This window comes from Penicillium cataractarum (genome assembly GCF_028827025.1).
Source record: "Penicillium cataractarum strain IBT 29864 chromosome Unknown utg000002l, whole genome shotgun sequence".
Taxonomy (NCBI): Eukaryota; Fungi; Ascomycota; class Eurotiomycetes; order Eurotiales; family Aspergillaceae; genus Penicillium; species Penicillium cataractarum.
The window spans coordinates 5,489,270-5,510,833 of record NW_026622738.1 but is presented as its reverse complement, the minus strand read 5'-3'; the positions used below and the strand labels follow the sequence as shown (position 1 = coordinate 5,510,833).

General features: G+C 49.9%; 8 protein-coding genes across 8 annotated transcripts; 6 read left to right on the top strand and 2 right to left on the bottom strand.

Moving 5' to 3' along the window:
• Positions 1-220: 220 nt before the first annotated feature.
• Positions 221-1,164, top strand: N7496_004027 (aldo/keto reductase family protein; the record flags this gene model as incomplete). Its single annotated transcript, XM_056696958.1, has 2 exons — positions 221-730; positions 829-1,164. The coding sequence occupies 2 exons, from the start codon at positions 221-223 to the stop codon at positions 1,162-1,164; spliced, it is 846 nt and encodes a 281-aa protein (XP_056559170.1).
• A 102-nt stretch (positions 1,165-1,266) lies between these two features.
• Positions 1,267-3,166, bottom strand: N7496_004026 (initiator tRNA phosphoribosyl transferase family protein; the record flags this gene model as incomplete). Its single annotated transcript, XM_056696957.1, has 4 exons — positions 1,267-1,421; positions 1,533-2,534; positions 2,684-2,718; positions 2,829-3,166. 4 exons carry the CDS (start codon positions 3,164-3,166, stop codon positions 1,267-1,269), a joined length of 1,530 nt encoding a protein of 509 aa, XP_056559169.1.
• Positions 3,167-4,906: 1,740 nt separating this feature from the next.
• N7496_004025 (HAD family hydrolase) lies at positions 4,907-5,737 on the top strand (the record flags this gene model as incomplete). Its single annotated transcript, XM_056696956.1, has 2 exons — positions 4,907-4,915; positions 4,988-5,737. The coding sequence occupies 2 exons, from the start codon at positions 4,907-4,909 to the stop codon at positions 5,735-5,737; spliced, it is 759 nt and encodes a 252-aa protein (XP_056559168.1).
• A 1,530-nt stretch (positions 5,738-7,267) lies between these two features.
• Positions 7,268-8,569, top strand: N7496_004024 (MutT/nudix family protein; the record flags this gene model as incomplete). Its single annotated transcript, XM_056696955.1, has 4 exons — positions 7,268-7,318; positions 7,456-7,548; positions 7,965-8,205; positions 8,331-8,569. 4 exons carry the CDS (start codon positions 7,268-7,270, stop codon positions 8,567-8,569), a joined length of 624 nt encoding a protein of 207 aa, XP_056559167.1.
• A 139-nt stretch (positions 8,570-8,708) lies between these two features.
• Positions 8,709-9,611, bottom strand: N7496_004023 (putative NUDIX family hydrolase; the record flags this gene model as incomplete). Its single annotated transcript, XM_056696954.1, has 2 exons — positions 8,709-9,224; positions 9,291-9,611. The coding sequence occupies 2 exons, from the start codon at positions 9,609-9,611 to the stop codon at positions 8,709-8,711; spliced, it is 837 nt and encodes a 278-aa protein (XP_056559166.1).
• A 4,789-nt stretch (positions 9,612-14,400) lies between these two features.
• Positions 14,401-16,710, top strand: N7496_004022 (uncharacterized protein; the record flags this gene model as incomplete). The annotated part of the gene is made up of 1 exon (XM_056696953.1): positions 14,401-16,710. The coding sequence occupies one exon, from the start codon at positions 14,401-14,403 to the stop codon at positions 16,708-16,710; it is 2,310 nt and encodes a 769-aa protein (XP_056559165.1).
• Positions 16,711-18,315: 1,605 nt separating this feature from the next.
• On the top strand, positions 18,316-19,755 carry N7496_004021 (dolichyl-phosphate beta-glucosyltransferase; the record flags this gene model as incomplete). The annotated part of the gene is made up of 3 exons (XM_056696952.1): positions 18,316-18,429; positions 18,543-19,328; positions 19,411-19,755. 3 exons carry the CDS (start codon positions 18,316-18,318, stop codon positions 19,753-19,755), a joined length of 1,245 nt encoding a protein of 414 aa, XP_056559164.1.
• An 846-nt stretch (positions 19,756-20,601) lies between these two features.
• Positions 20,602-21,351, top strand: N7496_004020 (uncharacterized protein; the record flags this gene model as incomplete). Its single annotated transcript, XM_056696951.1, has 1 exon — positions 20,602-21,351. The coding sequence occupies one exon, from the start codon at positions 20,602-20,604 to the stop codon at positions 21,349-21,351; it is 750 nt and encodes a 249-aa protein (XP_056559163.1).
• Positions 21,352-21,564: the final 213 nt, after the last annotated feature.

The following is a 21,564-nucleotide window of genomic DNA, read 5'->3' as shown; positions in this document are numbered from 1 at the left end:
AGTATCCATCTGACAAATCCACAGGGCCAGCCCAGCCCGCATGGCGTGAGTAATCGGCGGATGATATCATTCCATCTGGTTCGGTTCGCCCCGCCTTCGAGCCGCCAATTTCGCTTTTTCTTCGACAGCTCCAGCTTCAGCATCCCCAACCCTCTCTCTTCCTCTCCCTCTGCTCATTCCTTCTACCCTCCTCTCCTAACCAACACAACCACCCTCCAAAATGTCCTACAAACCCACCGACCGCCTCCCCCTCCCCAACTCCACCGTGCGCATCCCGCGCCTCGGCTTTGGTGTCTACCGTTCGCCAACCTCCCAATGCGTGAAATCCGTCCTCAAGGCCCTGGAAGTGGGATACCGACACATTGACACCGCGCAATTCTACGGCAATGAGAGCGAAGTCGGCGAGGCTCTGCGCACTTCTGGGATCCCCCGCGACGAAGTCTTTGTGACTACCAAGATCCTGAGCCCCGCCGGCTCGGCCGAGCAGACCTACGACAAGCTGTTGGCTAGCGTGGAGAAGATTGGTGGACCGGGCGGTTACGTCGATTTGTTCCTGATTCACAGTTCGAGCTCTGGACCTGCGGGGAGAAAGCAGTTGTGGCAGGCGCTGGAGAAGTTGCATGCCGAGGGCAAGGCCAAGGCTATTGGTGTGAGCAATTACGGTGTGCAGCATATCGAGGAGATGAAGGCGTATGCCCAGGTGTGGCCACCACAAGTCAACCAGATTGAGGTATGTCTTCCCTGCATTTTGCTTGTCTATGCGATAGAGGTTAGGTTGGTAGTTATCGAAGCTATGAGCTAACGCGTGCTTGTTCTCTTGCGATACAGCTCCACCCATGGTGTCAGCAGCGCACCATCGACGCATACTGCAAGCAACACGGGATCATCGTCGAAGCCTACTCGCCCATCGTTCGTAACTACAAAGCCAATGACCCCACCCTCGTCGAGGTTGCGCAAAATTACAATCAATCCACGCAGCAGGTCTTGATCCGCTATGCGCTGCAGAAGGGCTGGGTACCGCTGCCCAAGACCGATAACCCAGAGCGTATCGCCTCCAATGCGGACGTGTTCGGTTTCGATATCAGCGCGGAGGATATGGATATTCTGAACTCGCTCGACCAAGGCGATGCGGGCGCCATCGTGGAGGCCGTGGCCAACGAGTAAAAAGATGGTGTCCTTGAGCCACCGGTGTCCCAGGACCAAGTTACCAACACTGCTGCAAAGCCATGCTTAATTGGCCGCTTGATGCAGATCCGCCGGCTGATATCAATAATCCGGCGGCTGCATCAGAAAGGCGTTTACCGACTGCAGCGTCGAACGAGACGGGTTCACGTCATGTTTAGACGAGACGATCCACGCAAGACGCTGTCGGATAAACTGCTTGCTGATCGATCGCTTGGTCAGCGAGGCATCGAAGGTTCCTGGAGGGTGACGCAGTTAGTTATTTTGATTCCCTTTTTGCCGTTCCATCTAGCGTGTAAATTCATTGAACAATATGTTCCTTCTTCCGGGAGGGGTGTTTTTCGCATTACCATCTTCAGTGTAGAACAGGCAGACAATCGCCAACAATGCCCCAGCCGAGAGGTCCTTGCCCGTATCACAAGTGACCAGCAACGAGCGCGACGGATCAGCGCCAAGTTGTGCACCAACAAAGTCTCGCACTTTATCCAACGACTTCCGCAGGTCACGACTACCCAGCTTCGCGGACGCACAGCCCAAATTCAAACACTTTGGATTTTCCGCTACAGCGGCAGGGTCACCGTTACAGTCGATGACGAGGTCATACTTCCCGCCGACATCGACACGTGCATCAGTCTGACTGATATACAAATTCCTCGTCGGCGAGATGACGGTTGCCTTACTGTCAGTGTTCTCGCGTGTATACTCCCGCACCAACTCCCCAATCACACCAGGCAAATCCTCCTCAGCGGTCCGTTTGAGAAGGGGCCGATTCACCCAGAAAACGGGCGGCGTTAGCCCGTGCGCCCATGCCTCGCTGTCATCACCGGCACCCTGGATGTATCCGCCCTCCGACATTTCCGCCCCATGCACGCGCTTTGATGCAGAGCATAGCACTAGCAGGTGATACTCGGGACTCTTGCGTAGGTCCGTTGGATGGAAGTATGACCGGTTAGCCCAGGCTACTTGCATGGGTTTGCCGAGTTGCTCCCGTAAATGCTCGAGGTCGAGCTTGAGACTCTGCGATTTTGAGAAAATGTCAGCCCGCCATGCTAGCCCCGCGGGGTGCGGTTCAACCCGGGTGAAATAGATAAGAGAGGGGGAGAGGGGGTCGAAACAGCCGGTCCCTGACATATAAGTGCAGGGATTAGATGCAGTCATACTGGACAGGTACACACATACCTGAAGCGAATGGACAAACCCATCAATCCGATTTGCGATCTGTGATTCCTCCGATTCCCCGAGGTAGTTTGGGGGCAGCTGGACGGCGTGATAGTCTGTTTGCGTCGGGAACAAGGCCCGGTTGAGGACTGCGCACCAGATGGGAATGGTTTTGGATAAGGCATCTGGCATCACTGGAGAGTAGTTGCGTTAGCGGCGGGTCAGTTAGTGGCATACATTAGCGGGGTGGCACGGTGAGCTAGAAGAAAGGCAAACGGAACTGGCGCCGACTAGGCGTTGACCCGGAGCTTTGGGATTGGAGGAAGTGTAGGGGAGAACGTACGTTTACCTCGGCGGGTTGAGTCGACGATTACACACCTGGATAATGGTTAGATATGAGGGATATAGTATGCATTAATGAGAGGAGTATACCGAGTAATAGGTATCTCGTTGTAAAAATCACAAAGATAAAGGACTGATCGACTTACCCTCCATATTGATTCGCCAAAGGAAGAAGCTGTAGATTGAGTCTACGAAAGCTGAAATCCCATTGTCCAGTATGACCATCCGTACTCTTAAAATAGGCACTGCCCGTCTTGCCCTCCGGATCAATATACCAACTCCCACAGCGCTCATTCGCAACGAGGGGCAGATCGTAATGTTCCGCAACCTCCTGTACAAACACGGCATCCGTTTCAATAGACTGGAGCCGGTTGGAGACGGACAAGGCCGAACGTCGGAGAGAAGAAAGTGTCTGCGATATAGACGTCTGTGCAGACGGGAAATGCAGAGACTCTAGGGTCGGAAAGGAGCCCGACGATGCCATTGCGACTAGGCCTGCCAAGCAGATATTTCGTCTCGGAGATTCTCTTTCTTTTCCGGCTGGCCCTTACAGTTTTCACTGGTTCACCGGGCGTAGTACGGAGAATATTTCTTTTGTCCGGGAGTTCCGCCAGAGGCCAGCCTATTTCGGCGGTCTCGGAGTCTATGAGTGGAGGTGGGATTTCGAATATTGAAGGTTGCGAAAATGGCAGATGTGATTCTAATGGCGCCCGCTGGTTGGTGGGGCCCAATCGACGCTACAACGGGTAGATGGAAGTGGGGGGGGGGGGGATGGAATGCACTGTCCTGTTGAAACCTAGCCCGGGTTAATATCGGGTCATTAGAGAATAGAGAAGGATACCGAAAGAGAGATAGGATAGAATAGCAAGGCACGGAACTTGTTATCGGTGGGGATTGCGAAGAAAACTTATCAATCTTCTCATGTCTAACTATCCGAGTATATGGTAGTCAGTTGTTCTACAACGGGGTAGAATCGCCCAATCATCTGTCAGATAATTAGGCAGGAAGCTATGAGGGATTTTAGGACATATTTGAACAGTCTAGTATCTAGTGCCTATAGTTTTACCTTGGTATATTGTCGTAGAAAGAAATACGTAGACAGGAAGTAAGCGCTGACGATGATATACCCCACCATGATTGATGCTTAGAATCTTGTTACCAGTATTTTTCCATAGTCAATAAATCCAGACTCTCTCTGTTTCACAGACTGTAGTCTTGCAAGCGTCTTGGCTATACTGTCAAGATAGATAAACCACTACTAGAGAAAGCTCTCCGAGCAAGCTCTACATGTTTTCAACATTCTTCCACTGCCCGCCCCGATTATCGGTGCAGACCGGGACATATTGCAAATTAGCAAGGAACAGGCTAGGATCCTCAGACTAATCCATGTACGACCGTGCGGTATGAGGTTAGGCCACTATTGTATCTCTCAAGGTGACCCAATAGCAAGTTGAATGCGCGGTCCGTGGTGGTGTACTTCTGTGGATGCCGGCACGGCCATTTCTTCCAAGAACCATAGTAGCTTAGCTTGTACAGTTCTTGTCAATAATATGCCCTATTGCATTAGACTTCATGCTGCCCTTCGCCTTGATAATTCTAACACCGATGCCCAGAGCTCAGGGCCGTGAAACCAGAATGCAGCGAGCTCCGACTTTCTGCGACTTTCCACGATTCCCAGACAGACGCTACTCCCAAAATGGATCGACCTGTGCTTACTGTACACTGTATGTCATGTGATTGGTGGAGTGGTGGCCGCCGACCTGGTCGAGGTCCCTGAGCGTGCCTGGGGTGCAGCATTCTCGGTACCTGACATTATATGTGACATGACATACTGAAACAAGTACCGACTGTACCACCCCCACCAATGGCCTCAGCCCCGCTCTGGCCCGGTTCCCTGCGATTCGCATTATGGCAGCGTCATGCCAGAACCAAAGGGGCTCCTGCCTTTAAAAGCAACCGCGCCCTGACGTTTTGACTTCCTGTCCCTGCCCCTCCTTTAGTTTGATACCCGCTCCCTCAATTGACTTGGAATTTCTCTCAACTCTCACTTCCACTTCTCCTTCCACCTCCTCACCCTCCATTTTGCTCTATACTTCCTCGTCTTCGAGATCCAAGTCGGTCATATTTGGCTCTCTACTACCTCGGCGCATTCCTGTCGCAACTATACCCCTCTACCCCGCCAACAAAAGAACCTCTCACGGACCTTTACCCCACGTCTCACATCATGCCTAAGGTACAAACTTGCTCCCAATTGTTACCCGCTCATCATCTCCAGACCCACCGATGCTAACCGGTTCTCCTGCAGATCACGGAAATCTTCTTTGACTGCGACAACACTCTGGTGTTGTCGGAGGAGCTGGCCTTCGAGGCCTGTGCCGACCTGGCCAACGAGATTCTGGAGACTCGCAACATTCCTGATCGCTACACTGGCGAGCAGCTGATCAAGGACTTTGTCGGCCAAAACTTCCGAGGCATGATGATCTCCCTCCAAGCCAAGTACAAGTTTGAGATGGAAAAGGATGAGCTGGAGATGTACGTTAAGAAGGAGGAGGACAAGGTCATTGCCAAGCTGGAGGCCAAGGCTGTCCCTTGTGTCGGTGCCAACGAGCAACTGGACAAGCTCTTCGCTGAGAAGAAGTACCACATGGCCGTGGTCTCGTCTTCGGCTCTTCGCCGCGTCGTTGCCTCTATCAAGAAGGTTGACCAGGACAAGTACTTTGATGAGGACATGGTCTTCAGCGCTGCTACTTCCCTGGAGAAGCCCACTTCCAAGCCCGACCCTGCCATCTACCTGCATGCGCTCAAGAAGTGCGGAAAGACTGCTGCAGAGACGGTGACTGTCGAGGACAGCAAGTCTGGTGCTCTCTCGGCCGTTCGTGCTGGTATTCCAGTTATTGGCTACGTCGGTAGCTATGCTCCAGACATGCACGCAGAAATGAGCACTCGCCTGTTGGATCTCGGTGTCAAGATCATCATGACCCACTGGTCCGAATTCCCCAAGTGCCTGGAGTTCATCGAGAACAGCCCTGCTGAGGTCACTCAGTCCAGCCTGTGATCTCTTTTTCTCCCTTTCTATTTACTTTTCGTCACTGGATCTCCCATATCCGCACGATATCATGAAAGCAAGCGAATGGTCGTTCGGAGCTTTGCTGTTTTATTACTTGTCTCTTTTACCTCGTTCGATCTTCGAGGACTCTCCCAGATTCCATTATATCTTATATCTGTGGACACGAAAGGGCCGGGAAGCATTCATACCGGACCATTGCTGTGTGCTAGTCACCTCTGTTCACTGTCATTGCATTAGTACACCGTACCTTTTATTTATTGCGTATAGACAGGTCTTCATGAGCAATAGGATATCATGTCTGTATTGTTAGCCAGCAAAGATCATACTATAAAGATTTTATCGGACTGAAGCGATATCAATACGAGTAGTATGCAATAGCAATCTATTTTTCGGAAGAAGATCAAGTAAACTTCTCAGGGAAGTAGGAAAGCACCCGGAAACTCGACAAAGATAAACCACGCTACTGCTGCAAGCCTGCAACACCCCAGCACCCGCGTTTCTGCCTCGGACAACTCAGCAAGGCAGACTTGCCAGTCACCCGGGTTGATATCTACGCACCCTGACCGATTCTCAATCTAGTAGTGTGGCTTGCAGACCGCGGCCCAGACCGCGCAATGTATCGAGGGGTTGAGTCCTACGATACACTTCTATGTTTTGTTTTGTTTGCGCAGATTTATGCCTTGATCCCTGTAGCATGTCTGCATTTTGTGTTGTGATTGGGGGGGGGGGGTCCAGAGTTTGGACTAGTTTGTATAGATCCGGGACTGTCCGAAGGTTAGTTGGTCTGGTTGTGGATTTTTGAGGGGTGAATTGACTCGTGTCAATTGTCTAGAAGTATACTATGAGATATACTAAGAAGTTAAATGCATGCCATATTCTTCGGTTCAATTGCTTGATGAGTACGTCTGGTCTACCTAGATTGGGATAGAGGACTAGGTTGGAGGTATTGTGGAAATGATGCCGATTGGAACTTGTTTGTCCTTTTTACTTTTGATGATTTTATTCTGTCAGCTGAGCCTTTCCTAGGATTTATCTACCAGGGAAATTGGCATTGGGAAGACTTAGAATAGTTCTGTCTTCGTTGAGTCTGTTTACCATGTCGTCTAGTTCCAAAGTATGGCTGGTTCCAATTTCACACTTAAAATGCTTACTGAGTTTATTTACGTATTTCAACCAGAGCTAACTTGTTTGAAGAGTACACTAATCACCTGATATTGTAAATTGAGCACAAAATTATCTTATTTGGGTCTGTTTGGCCCTCGATGACTTTTCCCTAGAGATCGTATCTGCGTGGGCACCGTGATAAGGTAAGCGCACCGCCCCGCCTCCAGGTAAGCCCCTCTCTTTTCCCTCTCCACTACTGCGCCTCCCTCATCATCGTCAACATTGGGGATAGCTCCGAAACAAGCTCCAAACACAAACAATTGCTGCCCAAAGCTCATTCGTATTGAGCCTGCATAACCAGGAAGGCCTTTTTGACCCGCTCTCTTCAAAACTTCTTGTGCACCCCCTGCAGTCATGTCGGAACGCTCGCAAGCCAAATCCAAGCACGTTTCCCGGGGTCCTCTGGTATGTCAATTTCAAATGTCACTTTTGATGATTGCTAGTTTCGATACTGTCGTGCAGTAAGAAACCAGATGATTATCAAACATTGACCCTCTTGCATTTTATCTGGCCATTCATATCTGACCGAGTATCAACTTCAGGAAAATGTCGATGCCCGCTGGACTCGATTGGTCAGGACAACCTACACAGATCCCTTAGGTGTTGAGCGCACCTGGGAGTCCGCGGAACGGCAGGTAAGATCTCACAACCCATGCCTCACTGTTCGGGTTCTCTTCGGGTGTTTCTGCAGTTTGGTATACTGGGGGGGCCTACCAGGCTCTGTGCACCCACATCTGGCGTAGCTCTATCCCGCACCCGGGTTTCAGGGCTACGACGTCTGTGATCTATCACCTGTCATGTCTTTATAGCTCTTCAGCTGCACATCATGGCGAGACAGCTCAGCCATAGCAAGTGTCCTTTAGACGACAGAGCTCGGCATAAGCTTACGGGCCGTGCATCATTGGCGGGTGTGATGCACCGCCTTGTGGATTGGCTGCCTTGACCAAAAGCAGCAACACGCGATCCCGTTTCTCGACCTCTAGGCACCCTTTATGATCCTGGAAAGCCGTCACACACTTGCTTGGACCCTTGGCTAACCCATCACATCTAGACTCGTCCCGCCAATTGCGAGATCGATGGCGTTGGAATTGTCACTATCCTGAACAAGCCCACGGGGCCTGAATTACTTTTGCAAAAGCAATACCGTCCTCCTATCGACAAAGTCGTCATCGAAGTACCTGCCGGCCTGATCGATGCCGGGGAAACTCCCGAGCAGTGCGCGGTTCGCGAACTCAAGGAGGAAACGGGCTACGTGGGTGTGGCGGAGCTGACGAGTCCGATCATGTACAACGGTGCGTTCGCATGAATTCCCCTTTAAGTTTTTTTCTTACTTGCTCGGCGTATTTTCTTCGGTGTATATTTGTTTTCCGTGCTGCAGCTGATCCATTTTGCTTCGTTGCCTTGTTCTTTTGTTTAGATCCCGGTTTTTGTAACACGAATTTGAACATGGTCCATGTCCGCGTGGACATGAGTCTGCCGGAGAATCAGAATCCTAAGCCGGAACTCGAGGATAACGAGTTTATCGAGTGTTTCTCCGTGCCGATGGCTTCGCTGTATGAGGAGATGAAGAGGCTTGAGCGGGAGGGGTATGCTATTGATGCTCGGGTTGGCACTCTTGCTGAGGGAATGGAGTTGATGAAGAAGTGGAAGCTGTGAGTTTTGAAATGGGATGAGAAGCATTTTGAAGTCTCCCTGTCAACTGCATAGAGTGGTTATATTAGTTACAGTGTACATGTCAATCAATACAATGACCCATGCTTCAATGATGTGTGTTTGTCTTCAAGGACAATCGTGCTTAAATCTTCCCAGCTTCTTTGAGGCCCTTGTAGAGAGCCCAAGCAGCTAACGTCTTCCCATCTCGCAACCCTTCTTTCCACAGATCCTCCAGAGGAACAACCTTCAAAGTAATTTTCTCTCCATGATCCCGCAGCCCAGTCAGTTTGCCCTGCAACTCCTCGATATCCCTTCGAGGCATGCGCTTTTGACATAAGAACAAAGGAATAAACTCGTCACTGCCCCCAGCAGAGGGGTACATCGCTTTCTGAAGGGTTTCGCCATTCTCCGACGAGCCTTCGGTCAATTCCGAAGCTAAAGAGGTCATATCAATCAATTCACTTTGCTGGACCTGCAGCCCAGTCTCTTCTTCAATTTCCTTCGCTGCACCACCAGCAAAGGTCCCGCTATCATCGAGCATGCCTGCAGGGATTTCGGCGAATGCTAGAGATCCAGCAGGGATGCGAGGCTGGATAGTTAGAATAGCCCGTTTCCCCTTCTCCTCAGATGAAGGAATGTCATCTGGTTGAAGAATGAGCTAGAAAGATAGTTGTCAATAGAAATGTACGAAAAGAGAGTAGAAAAGAAGGAAAGATAAACATACAAGCATGCCCACACTTCCACCACGCAAGAAGACGCTCCCTGGTAACTTCTCGCCCTGACCATTCGATACGTCGGCCTTCAACTTGACAAACCCCAACCGTCCACCGCCAAACCGGTCCACGGCCTGGACATCGATCTGACGGAGCACATACGGGTCACTATGGAACTCATGTGCCGGATTCGACTGCCGAGCAAGTGAATTCTGCAGGGTTGACAGCCAAGTCTTGAAGGCGGGGAAAGAGAGCAACTCGTCACGAGCCAGATCCGGTGTACTGTTAATGCGCAGGTCTGACCCGGGCAAGGTGAAGGTCGATATGGACATGATGGCGCTGACGCCGAAGCCGGCGCGTATGGATCTGGGCTTAATAGCCGGAAGGCTTCCTGTTGGTGAATGTCCGAGACTCCGCCACCCCGGGTTCGGTTTTAGACGCCGTGTCGGAGGGTGCAGGTGTAGTCGATGGTACATGGATAGCCCCGATTCTGGAGGAGTGATCAGTTATCGGTGGATCACTTGGTCAGATGGCTGATGGCTGATCCGAGGCGGTGAGGGGTGATGCTCGATCGATCCGATGAGGATGGGAGTGTGCATGTGGTAGCCCGTTTATTGATTGTTTGTAGGTGTCAATGCGATGTACTGTATAGTATTACCTAGATTAGACATAGTATTTCCAGGGTGATTTGCAGGTTTGAGGGTGTAATTGGCCTGTTTGTTATCGCTGATTCCCAGTGTCTGATGACGTCTTGCCGATGCGGACTTATTGTTTTCACGATCTATAGGATGTTAGCGATCGCAGATGCTGTCTGTGCAAAACGGGGCTTGTGTGTAGGCAACGTAAGCAGCCAATGTCGTTATTTACGATCGGGTTCTTCATCGGAAGTTTACGTATTCGATAGATCGACAATATTTTCCTGAGGGTGATGTGATCGCTCGATCTGATATGGAAACGAGGCGAAGAGAGAATGTCCAAGTTTATATCGACAAATCTACAAATCACAGTCGAGTCATTCTACGTGTTTTTCTATATAGCTTTATACCAAGTCAATAGCTCAGGAATAGCAAAGCCCAGGCAATAGTTAACACTCCGTTGAAACAGTGGAATTCGGGATTCTTCAACGACCAAATCCCGGATACATGAATTCAACCTGTTAGTGCCTCGGAACCCGACCTAACCTCGTGAGTCGTAAAAACCCCTCACCACTTAGCGCGATAACTATCGCCAACAAGCCAAGATGGTAAGCATCAAGTAGTCGTCCCGCACAAATCCGGGCTATGCAGGCCGGGTCAATCATCATTTGCTCGAATACCCCTGATGACGGGCCAGTTCGAGAGCTCAGGATTGGCCCCCAACTTGGCTCCTGAGGACAATCTTGATGTGTAAACCAATAGGAAACCTTTGGCACATGCACTGGGTGCATAAGTCGATGCAGCTCGTTGTCTTCTCCAGATTAGAACCGCTTCGCGCGTAATCCAGAATACTCTCGAATGCAACCAAGACAAGCTAAAGCTACTAGCTGGTATTTTAGTGCACACAACCCGGGTTGAACCCTTCTAGACCACAAGCTCGTCTCCCCACATTAACTCCTCACAGTTATTAACTTACTCAATCATAGCAGGCCTATCAATGATGCCATATTGATTAAGGCATTGATTTTCAAGAAGTACCCGAAACCTAGCCGTTTTACAATATACAGCGGGTCATCGCGGAAGTTCATTCGATGGAACATAGTCGCGGGGGCCCTTTCACCCTCAACCCGGGTGCAACCCACCGCGGATATCGCACGTTCCCCATACCCAAACAACCTTCATTTTCATCCCTACCGCATCCCACCCCTAGCGCCCTTACATCATTTGAACCTCCCTCATAGATTTTTTTGCTTTCATAATTATACTTTCAATCTAATCAGGGGCAACTCGTTATCCCCCCCCTTTTTCACATTTAAGCGAGAGGTCAAAGAAACATTCACACATCGTCGAAGGGTTAGACAGGGCGGTTGCCTTAACTTTGTTCTGTTCTATGCGGACCAGCCAGGCCAACAACGGTGTACGTCGAGTGCTTTCCTTTTTCCTAGACGACATGGATTCGTTTCTGATTTTCGATCTTGGTATACAAAAAAGTGATACAGCTTTGGCTCGCATGTATTTTGGCCACCCAAGAAATATGATATCCCCCAGGTAGACTATACCCATGCATGGATCTTCTGCATAGCTTCTATATACGTCGGTAAGCTTCGAATTCAGAAAAAAATTATCATGGATTTAGTCCTGAACCAGTCGAAATAACTATACCGCCTTGCTTTTGGAGAGGCAGTCTGCGCCTGTAGATGCAAATGTGAAGCGGGTTATTGATTGATTGCGATATGGCTACAGGTTATACATCGGCAATCGGTACCGTGTGCTGCAATGGTTATCTTCACTTTTCCCGGATCTATGCGGCTAGTCGAGGAGTTAGCAATCATTATAATCACCAATTGAAATTGACCAACCTACTCCGGAAACAAGTTTCACATCCCCGACCAATAACTACCCCTGCAGCAGCCGTTATCATCTGCCGTCTCCTGATTTTTAAACTGTTTGCAAGATGCCTCAGGTCCGAGTACTCGGACGTCTTCTATAATTTTCTATTCACTTATAACTGAAAGTCAATATGGAGTATATTTCTGAGAAAGTTACTAAGATGGTTTGAACACGAGATGAACCAATTTTGATACGTAATTGAGCCTCGTATATCACTGACCCATAGCCTCGGAAATCGAAACCTATTATGGAAACGATGGACGGCAGAAAAACAACGTCTAGCACCCAGGGATGAAAGATCAATACAAGTAACAAACAGATAGGGTGAATCCTGCAATCAGGGATTGTCTTCTGGAACCATCATGCCATACTAACGAGGCCAACTTGACAGGGGGATTGTACCCTCCACACAGTTCGAGTTCAAAGTAACGGAAAGCTGCAATGACAGGCATCAACGTGGCATTGCATTCCAAGCTTCCCTGAGGGCCATGTGTTGGGCTTGAATTGGAGTAGAGAAAGGCATCAACTGACCTCAACGGGCAGCAGGACCCTACGATCTTGATTACTCGGGTATCACAAAACAAAAACTGGCCACTGATCGTGGACTTGGGTAGTCGTTGCTGCCTCGGGCACTTATCCCGTCCCACTTTAGCATCAACCCTCGGGGGTGGTCCGATCACGGTTGGGCTCTGGGTTGTTGTCGTTTTGAGGGCGCACAGATGTAGATCAGCGATATCATTATATGCGGGAATTTGGAATAAACATCTAGAAACGTGAATATAACTCTGGTAGAATGGGGGTGCAAAGTGGGGAGGAGAGCAACGGCTCGCTGGCAGCCTGACGATAACCCCAATTTTGGGGTGTTTTTTTGGGGGAAATTGGGAGTTGGGGAAAAACGTTTCAAGATGCCTTTCCAGGTTTAGGCTTTTCGCGGTTAATCAGAGTTGGGCGTAGTTGTTTTCCTTTTTCCTGGTTCTGGGGATCCTCTGAAATATCGGTGAGAGAGCAGTGCCAACGGCTATGGCGTGGAGCGGTCTGGTGTGGTCTTTGTGCGGGTTGGGCTCGAAAGAAACTCGCACACGCAAGGGCTTTGCGTTTAGGACTGGTAATGCCCAAAAACGAGCTTTGCCTCGTTGAAACATAGTTTCTAGAATCCCGAAATGAAGTTCAAGTGCATGTTTCAAGGCGCTTCGGCATAGTTGCGTCTCTCCTTTTCGACCTTGCAGATACCCCAGGATATGAATTATGTCCCGACATACCCATAGTCTGTTTCGTCTGGGTCTCAGAGGGGTTGGCGATACACTGCATGATAATTGGTGGTTAACTCGCTCTATTCTGTCTCCTAAGACAAATTGAGGTAATGATGGTATATCCACTTGGGGGTATGATCTCCCGTAAGCGCCAGGACATATTCTCCGAACAAGACTTCAGCCTTGTTGGGGCTGGGAGGGTTCTTGGGCTCTAGTTAAGGCCCTCAGTGCGTATAGGGAAGCCTGAAAGAAAGGCCCCGTGGCCAAGAAGTTGAAGCTGATATGCCAAAGGGCAGCATCATCTATTTTCTTTTTTTTGGGGCGGGATGAAGCTGAATTTTGCTAGAACAGAGAGTGTTAATGCAAAGAGTGGTGCTTGGTAGAATAAAGGTACATACTTGAAGTACCTTTTTTTCGGGGGTTGTATTCTCCGGATGGTTTCTTGATGCTAAGATAGGCGATCGGTGAATTTAAGTGAATCATGATCCTGGCAGATCAGATGTAAAGAGTACGATTATTAGAATGGCGAAATGTGACCAGGAGCTTTTGTACTACGATTGATCATTGGATTTGGGGTTCAACCCAGGGGTTGAAGGGTTGCTAAATTGTAATGCGACGCGGGAAGAGGCAACGGCGCTAAGAAAACAGAAAACGAAGAAAAAAATAAATAACAAAGCGGGTACTAACTCTGCCCGGGAGCACTAGAACCATCCTTGCGCCCAGACCGTTGTTATTATGCTAATTCAGCTTCTCTATATACATATATAGGGGCTGGATGCCTAGTCCTAGGGCGAACCTAGGGCTCCGATGGGCTCCTAGCGATATTCTTTATAAACTCCCGAGCCCACACCCGGGTCACTGCCCTTCTATGGTGCTCCATACTGTCACAGCAACGACGTCAGTCTCCAGCCCCCTTTCAACCTTCACCCTATTTTCTGCCTTGTTACCCGCCACCTTTTAGCCTGCTTTTTTTTGACTTTTCCTGGGTTCTTCTATACACACCTGCAGGCTAATTGCCAGCACAACACACATATGGATCTTGCAAGCGAAATTGATTAGCTAATACGCATCGCTTAGGTCAGATGATGCCAATGCACTGGAAGTTCTGAAACAATCATAAGTTACACAAGACACACACGATGGACAGGCCATCCTTTCGTAGAGAACGCCGCTCTTATGGAACCAAAGGCTGGCGAGGTACAGGCAGGTCCTTACCATGCAATCTGTCTCCTAGGCAAGTCACTTTTGTGGCACTGCTAGGCCTCCCAACTAACTGGTATCCTAGGCATTCCATAGGCCGTCTGCACTTGGACGAGCTGTCGTCTGAGGTGCCGACAGCCAATCGCATGTACTCCTCAGCCAGCCTATCGCTTTCTACCGGAAGAATCCCGGATGACTGTACTGTGGATACCTCCAGTAGTCAAGGAGCCCGAGTGTCTAAAGCATCTTCTCGCACGAAATTAGCTCGGGAGAGGTATCATCGCAGAGACAGCTCAAGAAATTTAAGAGACCGGGATCGAGGGCGATCTACATCCGCCTCGAACCAGCCTGCCAGCTTTGAAGATACCAGTGCTGGGGTCCTGTCGAAAAACTTGCCCACGGAACAATCGGAGTTGACCCCAGATTCTGATTATCAAACATTAGATGAGAATGTGCGAGCGGGACTGCGGGGATCTCATTCAAATCCTGCAGTTCCTCAAACCACGGCTGCTAAGAAAGTAGTTGGCGGCAACGGCGGTCATGCTGGATATGAAGATGAGGAAAGGGTTGTGGATAGGGACAATGGTATAATGGATCTCGATATGCCTCCTGCTCCTGAACACATTTCAGGCAATGAATCCAATCATGAGCCCCCCCTTGACCAGTATCCATCCGTTTCCTCAAAGGGGCCGTCGTCCGAGTCACAGGACTCGGAAATCCCACCGATGTTTAAGCAGTTTGATACCAACGCGATCACAGAAGATCAATTGATCAATGAGGTGCGCATGATATATGCCGGCCTTGTCATGGTGGAAAAGAAATGCATCGAGGTCGACAAGCAACAAACAGAGTCCAAAGACGAGTTATCAGGCACTCAATGGCAAGCACTGATATCTCTGCATCGAACATTACTTTATGAACACCACGACTTTTTTCTTGCATCTCAACATCCCTCTGCAAGTTCCGTGTTGAGACTTCTTGCCGAGAAATATGCTATGCCAGCGCGAATGTGGAGATATGGAATTCATTCGTTCTTAGAGCTGCTTCGACAAAAGCTACCGGGCTCGTTGGATTATATGCTGAACTTTATCTACCTCGCGTATTCCATGATGACGTTACTACTTGAAAGCGTCCCGGCATTTCACGAGACCTGGATCGAGTGTCTTGGAGATTTAGCACGATATCGCATGGCTGTGGAAGAGTCTGATATGAGAGACCGGGAAGTTTGGGCTGGAGTCTCGCGATATTGGTATAATCAAGACGCTGATCACAGCCCCGAAGTGGGCCGTATTCAACATCACCTTGCAGTGTTAGCGCGTCCAGACGTGCTTCAGCAGCTTTTCCACTACACCAAGGCGCTAGTGAGTGTACGCCCTTTTCATAATGCGCGTGAGAGTGTGGACCTCCTCTTCAGTCCGTATAATGGACAACAGCAAGCGTTGAATCAACATACAATGGTTACTGCCTTCATTGCTACTCATAGCGCTCTGTTCAACGAATGGCCAGCTGACCAGTTTATCACCCTGGCAAACCACTTCTTGATACTCCTGCGAGAAGAAGCCCGCAATCTGGGTCGTCAGGGTCAAACAGGAGTTTATATCATGTCGTGTAATTTCGCGTCTATACTTCAATATGGCGACTCTGAGGCTTTCATGACGCTGAAACTTTCCCAGAAAAAATATGAATCAGCGGCGGAAGCCTACGAATCTGCACTTAACTGGACTCCAGGCTTAGACATGGACTTGGAGGCTAAGAGCAAGGAGGGCGGGGAGCCAACAGATGCTAGTGGCCATCTTCCTCTAATGGCCTCACAAGGCACTTCTCTTGCCTTCCACACACTCTCGGTTCTGCTCGATCATCTAGACAAACCTACTATATACCCAAGTGCACATATCTCCCTCTCATTCATCTGGAGTCTGGCTCTACACCCGCTCGCCATGCAAGAAGTCGACAAATTTATTCCTTGGGTCAACATCACGAGGTTCCTCAACAGCCTGATTGATTCCGGCATTGATTTCAACAAAATTGAAGACAACGCATTCCCACTGGACGAAAACGAAACCCTACGACAACTACCGGAGGACTTTCTCATTCGCGGTCAATCCTGGAGCACACTCTACTTCCCTGAAACATTTTTCGAAGGAGCCCCCTCGGAGGACGACAGGCCTATCGTTGAACCAGATTCCACCGCCATCCCTCGCAAGCACAGATGCCTCTGGTTGGGCGTGCGACTAGCAACGGTTTGTAGCAATTTTTCTTTGGTTCTAGCGTGGCAGAAAAGTGTCATAGTGACGAGAAACGAGGCTAATCGATTTGACATGCAGTTTGGCCGTTGGATGATATACAACAATCGCAGGTTCGAGAGCACTCAGCGGGCACTTATGAATGCGGCGACTGCGGAGACCTGTGGAGGCCTGAATAGCAATACACCTGGACCTGGACCGTCTTTTGGATAACACGAAATGCGAGGCGCCTAACAATACAGTGGCCTTCAACAGTGATCATGCGGCAGCCACAGAATCGGGGAAGGATGCGAAATTTCTTCCCCATGGATCACGGATGGGGCCAGTCGGAAACTGGCCATCTTGGGTACATCTCGGAGCAACGGATCTTTCTTTCACTTTTCCTTATAGACACGATGCAACTCTCGAATAGATTTTTAGGTCTGCCGTGACATACGACAGTTCAGACAAAACAGTGTCTATCTTTGCGCGAATGGAACGAGGACCATGGAAGACCTCGCCCCGAGGTTTGGAACGAAATCCCACTGGATCATCCTGCTGATTCGGTTCTGCCTGGAACCGGGACATGATTATGTGCGTTGCTTTTCGAGTCCGTGACCCTTCCACCAGGAACTTGCCATGGATATTAGCCAGGTTGACTGGATGCCGTTCGAAGTTTGCGTTCCCGGAACTTGCTGCCTAGATGCCGGAGCTGGCCCAATGTTCGAAATCGTGCTTTCCATCTCGCTTGTCCTTCTGCCAGGATAACCTATGGCCACGGGCTCCCCTAAAGTTTTTCCGGGTCTCTGCCGCGATTGGGAGGCGTTTTGCATCCGCAAGATGTCATTCGAACCAGGGATCTGACGGGTTGGAGCAGCCATTGCTCTGCAATTTTCTAGGCACATGAACATAGGCAGGAGGAGGTGGTCTTATTATTTTCTTTTTGGCAAGCAAGAGAGGTCTTTTGGTCATGGTGGATGCAAATAGAGCGATAACCCCGTGTGCATGTTCTAATTTCCTTCGTCGTCTTTTGATTATTTGCAATGTCCGACTCTCCTTAGAACGAAGTTTCGTCCTTTACTAGGATATGATTATTATACACAGTATGACTACTTGAAGCACTCAGAAGATCGTTGTCTGGTCTTGTAGGCTCCGATCTTATGCTTCATATGGTAGGCCTCTTCTATACCCGACGCGCTTTTTCATTTGTAGAATTGGCAAAATCCTTGCTTTAAATTTGCAAAAATAACACCTGGAAAGTTAAATACTAGCTAGAAGCCTTTTTCTCGAGGTCGGAATTGGCGATGGAGCTGGTCAAGATCGACATGGGAGACCCGCCAACATGCGTAATGGCGGCCACGCAGTAAACTACAAGAAACTACAACGTAGCCTCATGAAATGATTAGCAAGGTTGGAGTGTAACTTTTATCCGGATAAATATTTTGAGCGAATAATAAATCCAGAAAAAGACATGAGTGCTCGCCAAATAGCTCGGCCGACCTCCCCCACTATAGTTTATTTTCGGGGTTAAGACGCTTGCGCGTTGCCGATAAAAGGCCAAGCTGGCGATTACAGTATCAACGTGCTCCTCCACTCCTCTCCTCACTCTCTCCAACTCTCTTTCCTCCCCCTCCCCTCTTCTCTCTCTTCCCCTCTCTTGATGGGGTTCCAGGATTTCTTCGCATGATTGTTTCCATGTGTTCATCTTAATTGCCTTTTGCATGGCTGGCCGAGTGATTGCCTTTTCTACTTTCCGGGCTTCCCTCGAGTCTCCCTCGTATCGTTCCGCATTGCCCGTCGCCGCGCTCGACAATTGAGCTGCCAACCCCCCCCAACATCATGGCGGAACCTTGGAGCATTGTCTGTCGACAATGCATCTCCGCTGTGTCCGACGTTCCAGCTTCCATTTTACTTGCTTCCGTTGTAGCTACGGCTCTGGGATTGTTTGTCCTAGTGAGTTCGACTGTGCTGCCCGTTAGGGTGATGCGCGATAGCCTCTGCGCTGTCTGACCGCTCATGCTAGACTACCAATTGACAATTGCTTACTTGTTTTTCTCGGGTTGCAGTTCATTACCTTCCTATTCTTCGTTGCGCCGACCCCGCGCGAGTCCCTACCGGAAGAAAAGAAGTATAAGACTCTCGCCAAAGATGGCGCTATCACCGACCCCGAACCACTCCCCTGTTGGCTCGACGCCCTGGACGCCCAGAAGCGCGCCTCAAAGAAACCCGAAGTTGAACCCGCGGAGCTCTTCATGTCCGTAGTCGTCCCAGCCTACAACGAAGAAGACCGGCTTGCGGGAATGCTGGAAGAAGCTGTCAACTACCTGGAGCATATGTACGGCACTCTGGGCCGTGGTGAGGAGAAGGAAAATGGGTCTGTTTCAACCCGGTCCATGCGAAAGCGTAAGCCCGCGTCGAATGGCCAGGCAACCAACGGTCATGCCACGAGTACGGCTTCGGACCGCGGATGGGAGATTCTTATCGTATCGGACGGGTCGACAGATCGCACGGAGGAAGTCGCCTTCACCTTTGCGAGAGACCATCAGCTTTCGCTGCACCCTAAGGGCTACGCGGGACCGTGGACGCCCAAGGCTCATGAAGGCGTGCATATCCCACCTGGGACGATTCGCGTGGTCAGCTTGACTCACAACCGCGGCAAGGGCGGCGCAGTTACGCATGGTATGCGGCACGCCCGCGGTCGATATGTCGTGTTTGCCGATGCGGACGGGGCGAGTAAGTTTGAGGATCTTGGGAAACTCGTTACTGCGTGCCAGGAGGTCGAGGATGTCGGTGGGCGTGGCGTGGCAGTTGGGTCGCGTGCGCACATGGTTGGCAGCGAGGCCGTTGTCAAGGTACGTAATACTATGCTAGGCGTCATAAAGCCAAACTGGAGACGACCTTTCATGGAATATATTGCTAACGTTGACTAAATAGCGGTCAAAGCTGCGCAATTTCCTCATGCATTCTTTCCACTTGATCTTGTGGCTCATGACGCCGCCCAAGACTGCGACCGTCAAGGACACCCAGTGTGGCTTCAAGCTCTTCTCGCGCAACTCACTGCCCTTCATCATTCCCTACATGCACTCCGAGGGCTGGATCTTCGACGTGGAGATGCTCATGCTGGCCGAATTCGCTCGCATCCCCGTGGCAGAAGTGCCCGTCGGATGGCGCGAGGTCGGAGGCAGTAAGCTGAATGTCATTCGCGACAGTATCGGCATGGCCTGGGGCCTAGCAGTCTTGCGGGCAGCGTGGTCGCTTGGCATTTATCGGCAGAAGTGAGAAAAAATAACTTACATGGAACCATACTACCCTATTGGTTACCCCTTATCTATAGACCGCGGCTTCTGCGGTGATTCTTTTTTATTCCTCGGGCGTTCTTGGTGTCTTTTTTTTCCAAATCAAATGAAGTAGTCACCCGTGCTTGCGAGTCTATACCCTTGAGATATTCCTGTCTATCTACTTACTGGGGCACGGGGACTACTAGACTAGTGTATATATGCAAAGGCAAATTGAAGAAATCCCAAGATCACACTTCGGATTGATAACCTCATCGGATTCATTCCGATCAATCAGCTATCTACCCATTTATCCCGTCTTCCCGATGTCCGGGATCTGATCTGCTCCGGTGGAACCACCAGGCCGAATTGTCTAGGCATCCACGCCCGAACTTGCCGATCTGCTTATAGCTATTGTGGAGACCGTCGTGCTGGATCCATAGGCCGACCATGGGAGTTTCTAGTTGCCGAGTCTTAAGATGCACCGGCCTAGATTTGAGCTGGCCTCGCCACCCATTTTATCCGATCCTGATTATATTGCCCGCCACAGGGTGGAGAGATGATGTCGATCAGATGCTTTTCTGCTGGATACAAGAAGCATGGCATGACTGCCGAGAAATCTGTATCCTTGGCAAGAAAACGGCCTTCTTCTAGTTTTAACTGACTGTGCTGCTTGTTAATACGTTACTGAATCTTATATACGTCTCTACTCTCGCTCTCCATACGGTTCAGGAACGACCACTATATCGTCTTGTAAATCACGACTGACATCCCTCAACCAAAGCTCATCGCTACTTGATACAACACGACTACCGAATCTACAATCCACCGACAGCCAGTTCCGGAACACATGAGACCAATAACAACATCTGATCATGACCTCAATACAACCTCCTTCCTCAAACTCCCACCAGAACTTCGCCTCAAAATCTACGAATACGCCCTCACCGTACCAAACGAGTACATCAACAAACCCCTAATAGTCATCAGCGACCGTGGCAACGTCTTCACAGCCCGTAATCGCTACAGAGCCCTCTCAATGTGTCCCAGCTGGGTCGGCGAAGACGGCACAGCACGCAAACTCCTCGCAGTGAACCATCAAATCCACGATGAAGCAGAGGACTATCTCTACTCCCATCATACGCTGTTCTTCCGGAATTCCTTCGATCTAGATCGACTCGGTGATTTCCTTGATACGCTTAGCCCCACGGCATGTCGGCGGATTCGCAGTGTTGGTTTTGAGGTATACTTCTTCGTGCATACGCAGATGGGTGTGCCGAAACGGACGCTTAAGCAATATGAGCGTGCTGCGAGATTGCTTTCTGTGAAGTTGCCGGAGTGGAGAAATGTTTTGTTTTATTTGGATCCGCGGTTTTATTATCCAGGTGCTGCGGTGGGGTGTCGGGAACGTGCGGTGCGAGGTGTGCTGGATCTAGCTGAGAAGTTTGGTCCATTGTGTAGAGATGTTACTTTCTACCCCTTGCCGGCGAGCGATAGTCGTCTCCTGTGGGAGGCGCAGCAGCTTCTCTGGTGTACCAGTTCACTTGGACAGACTACGTCCGAGGAGGTTAAGCGCTGGGCGAAGGAGAAACTACTCTAGCCTTGAGGTCCCCAGGATGAATGGGGTTACAAGGCAGTCGGAGCCTTGGGAGTATGCATAAGAGTTACATCCGAAGCGATTAACTGCACCGTGGACTTTATAATGCCTTAGAAATCACCTATCAGGTTATCCAGGGTTCGAAGCATGATTCACGAGATCAATCTAGGATTAAGTCGGGAGTTACAAGTTTATGGAGCATCACTGTATCAATAT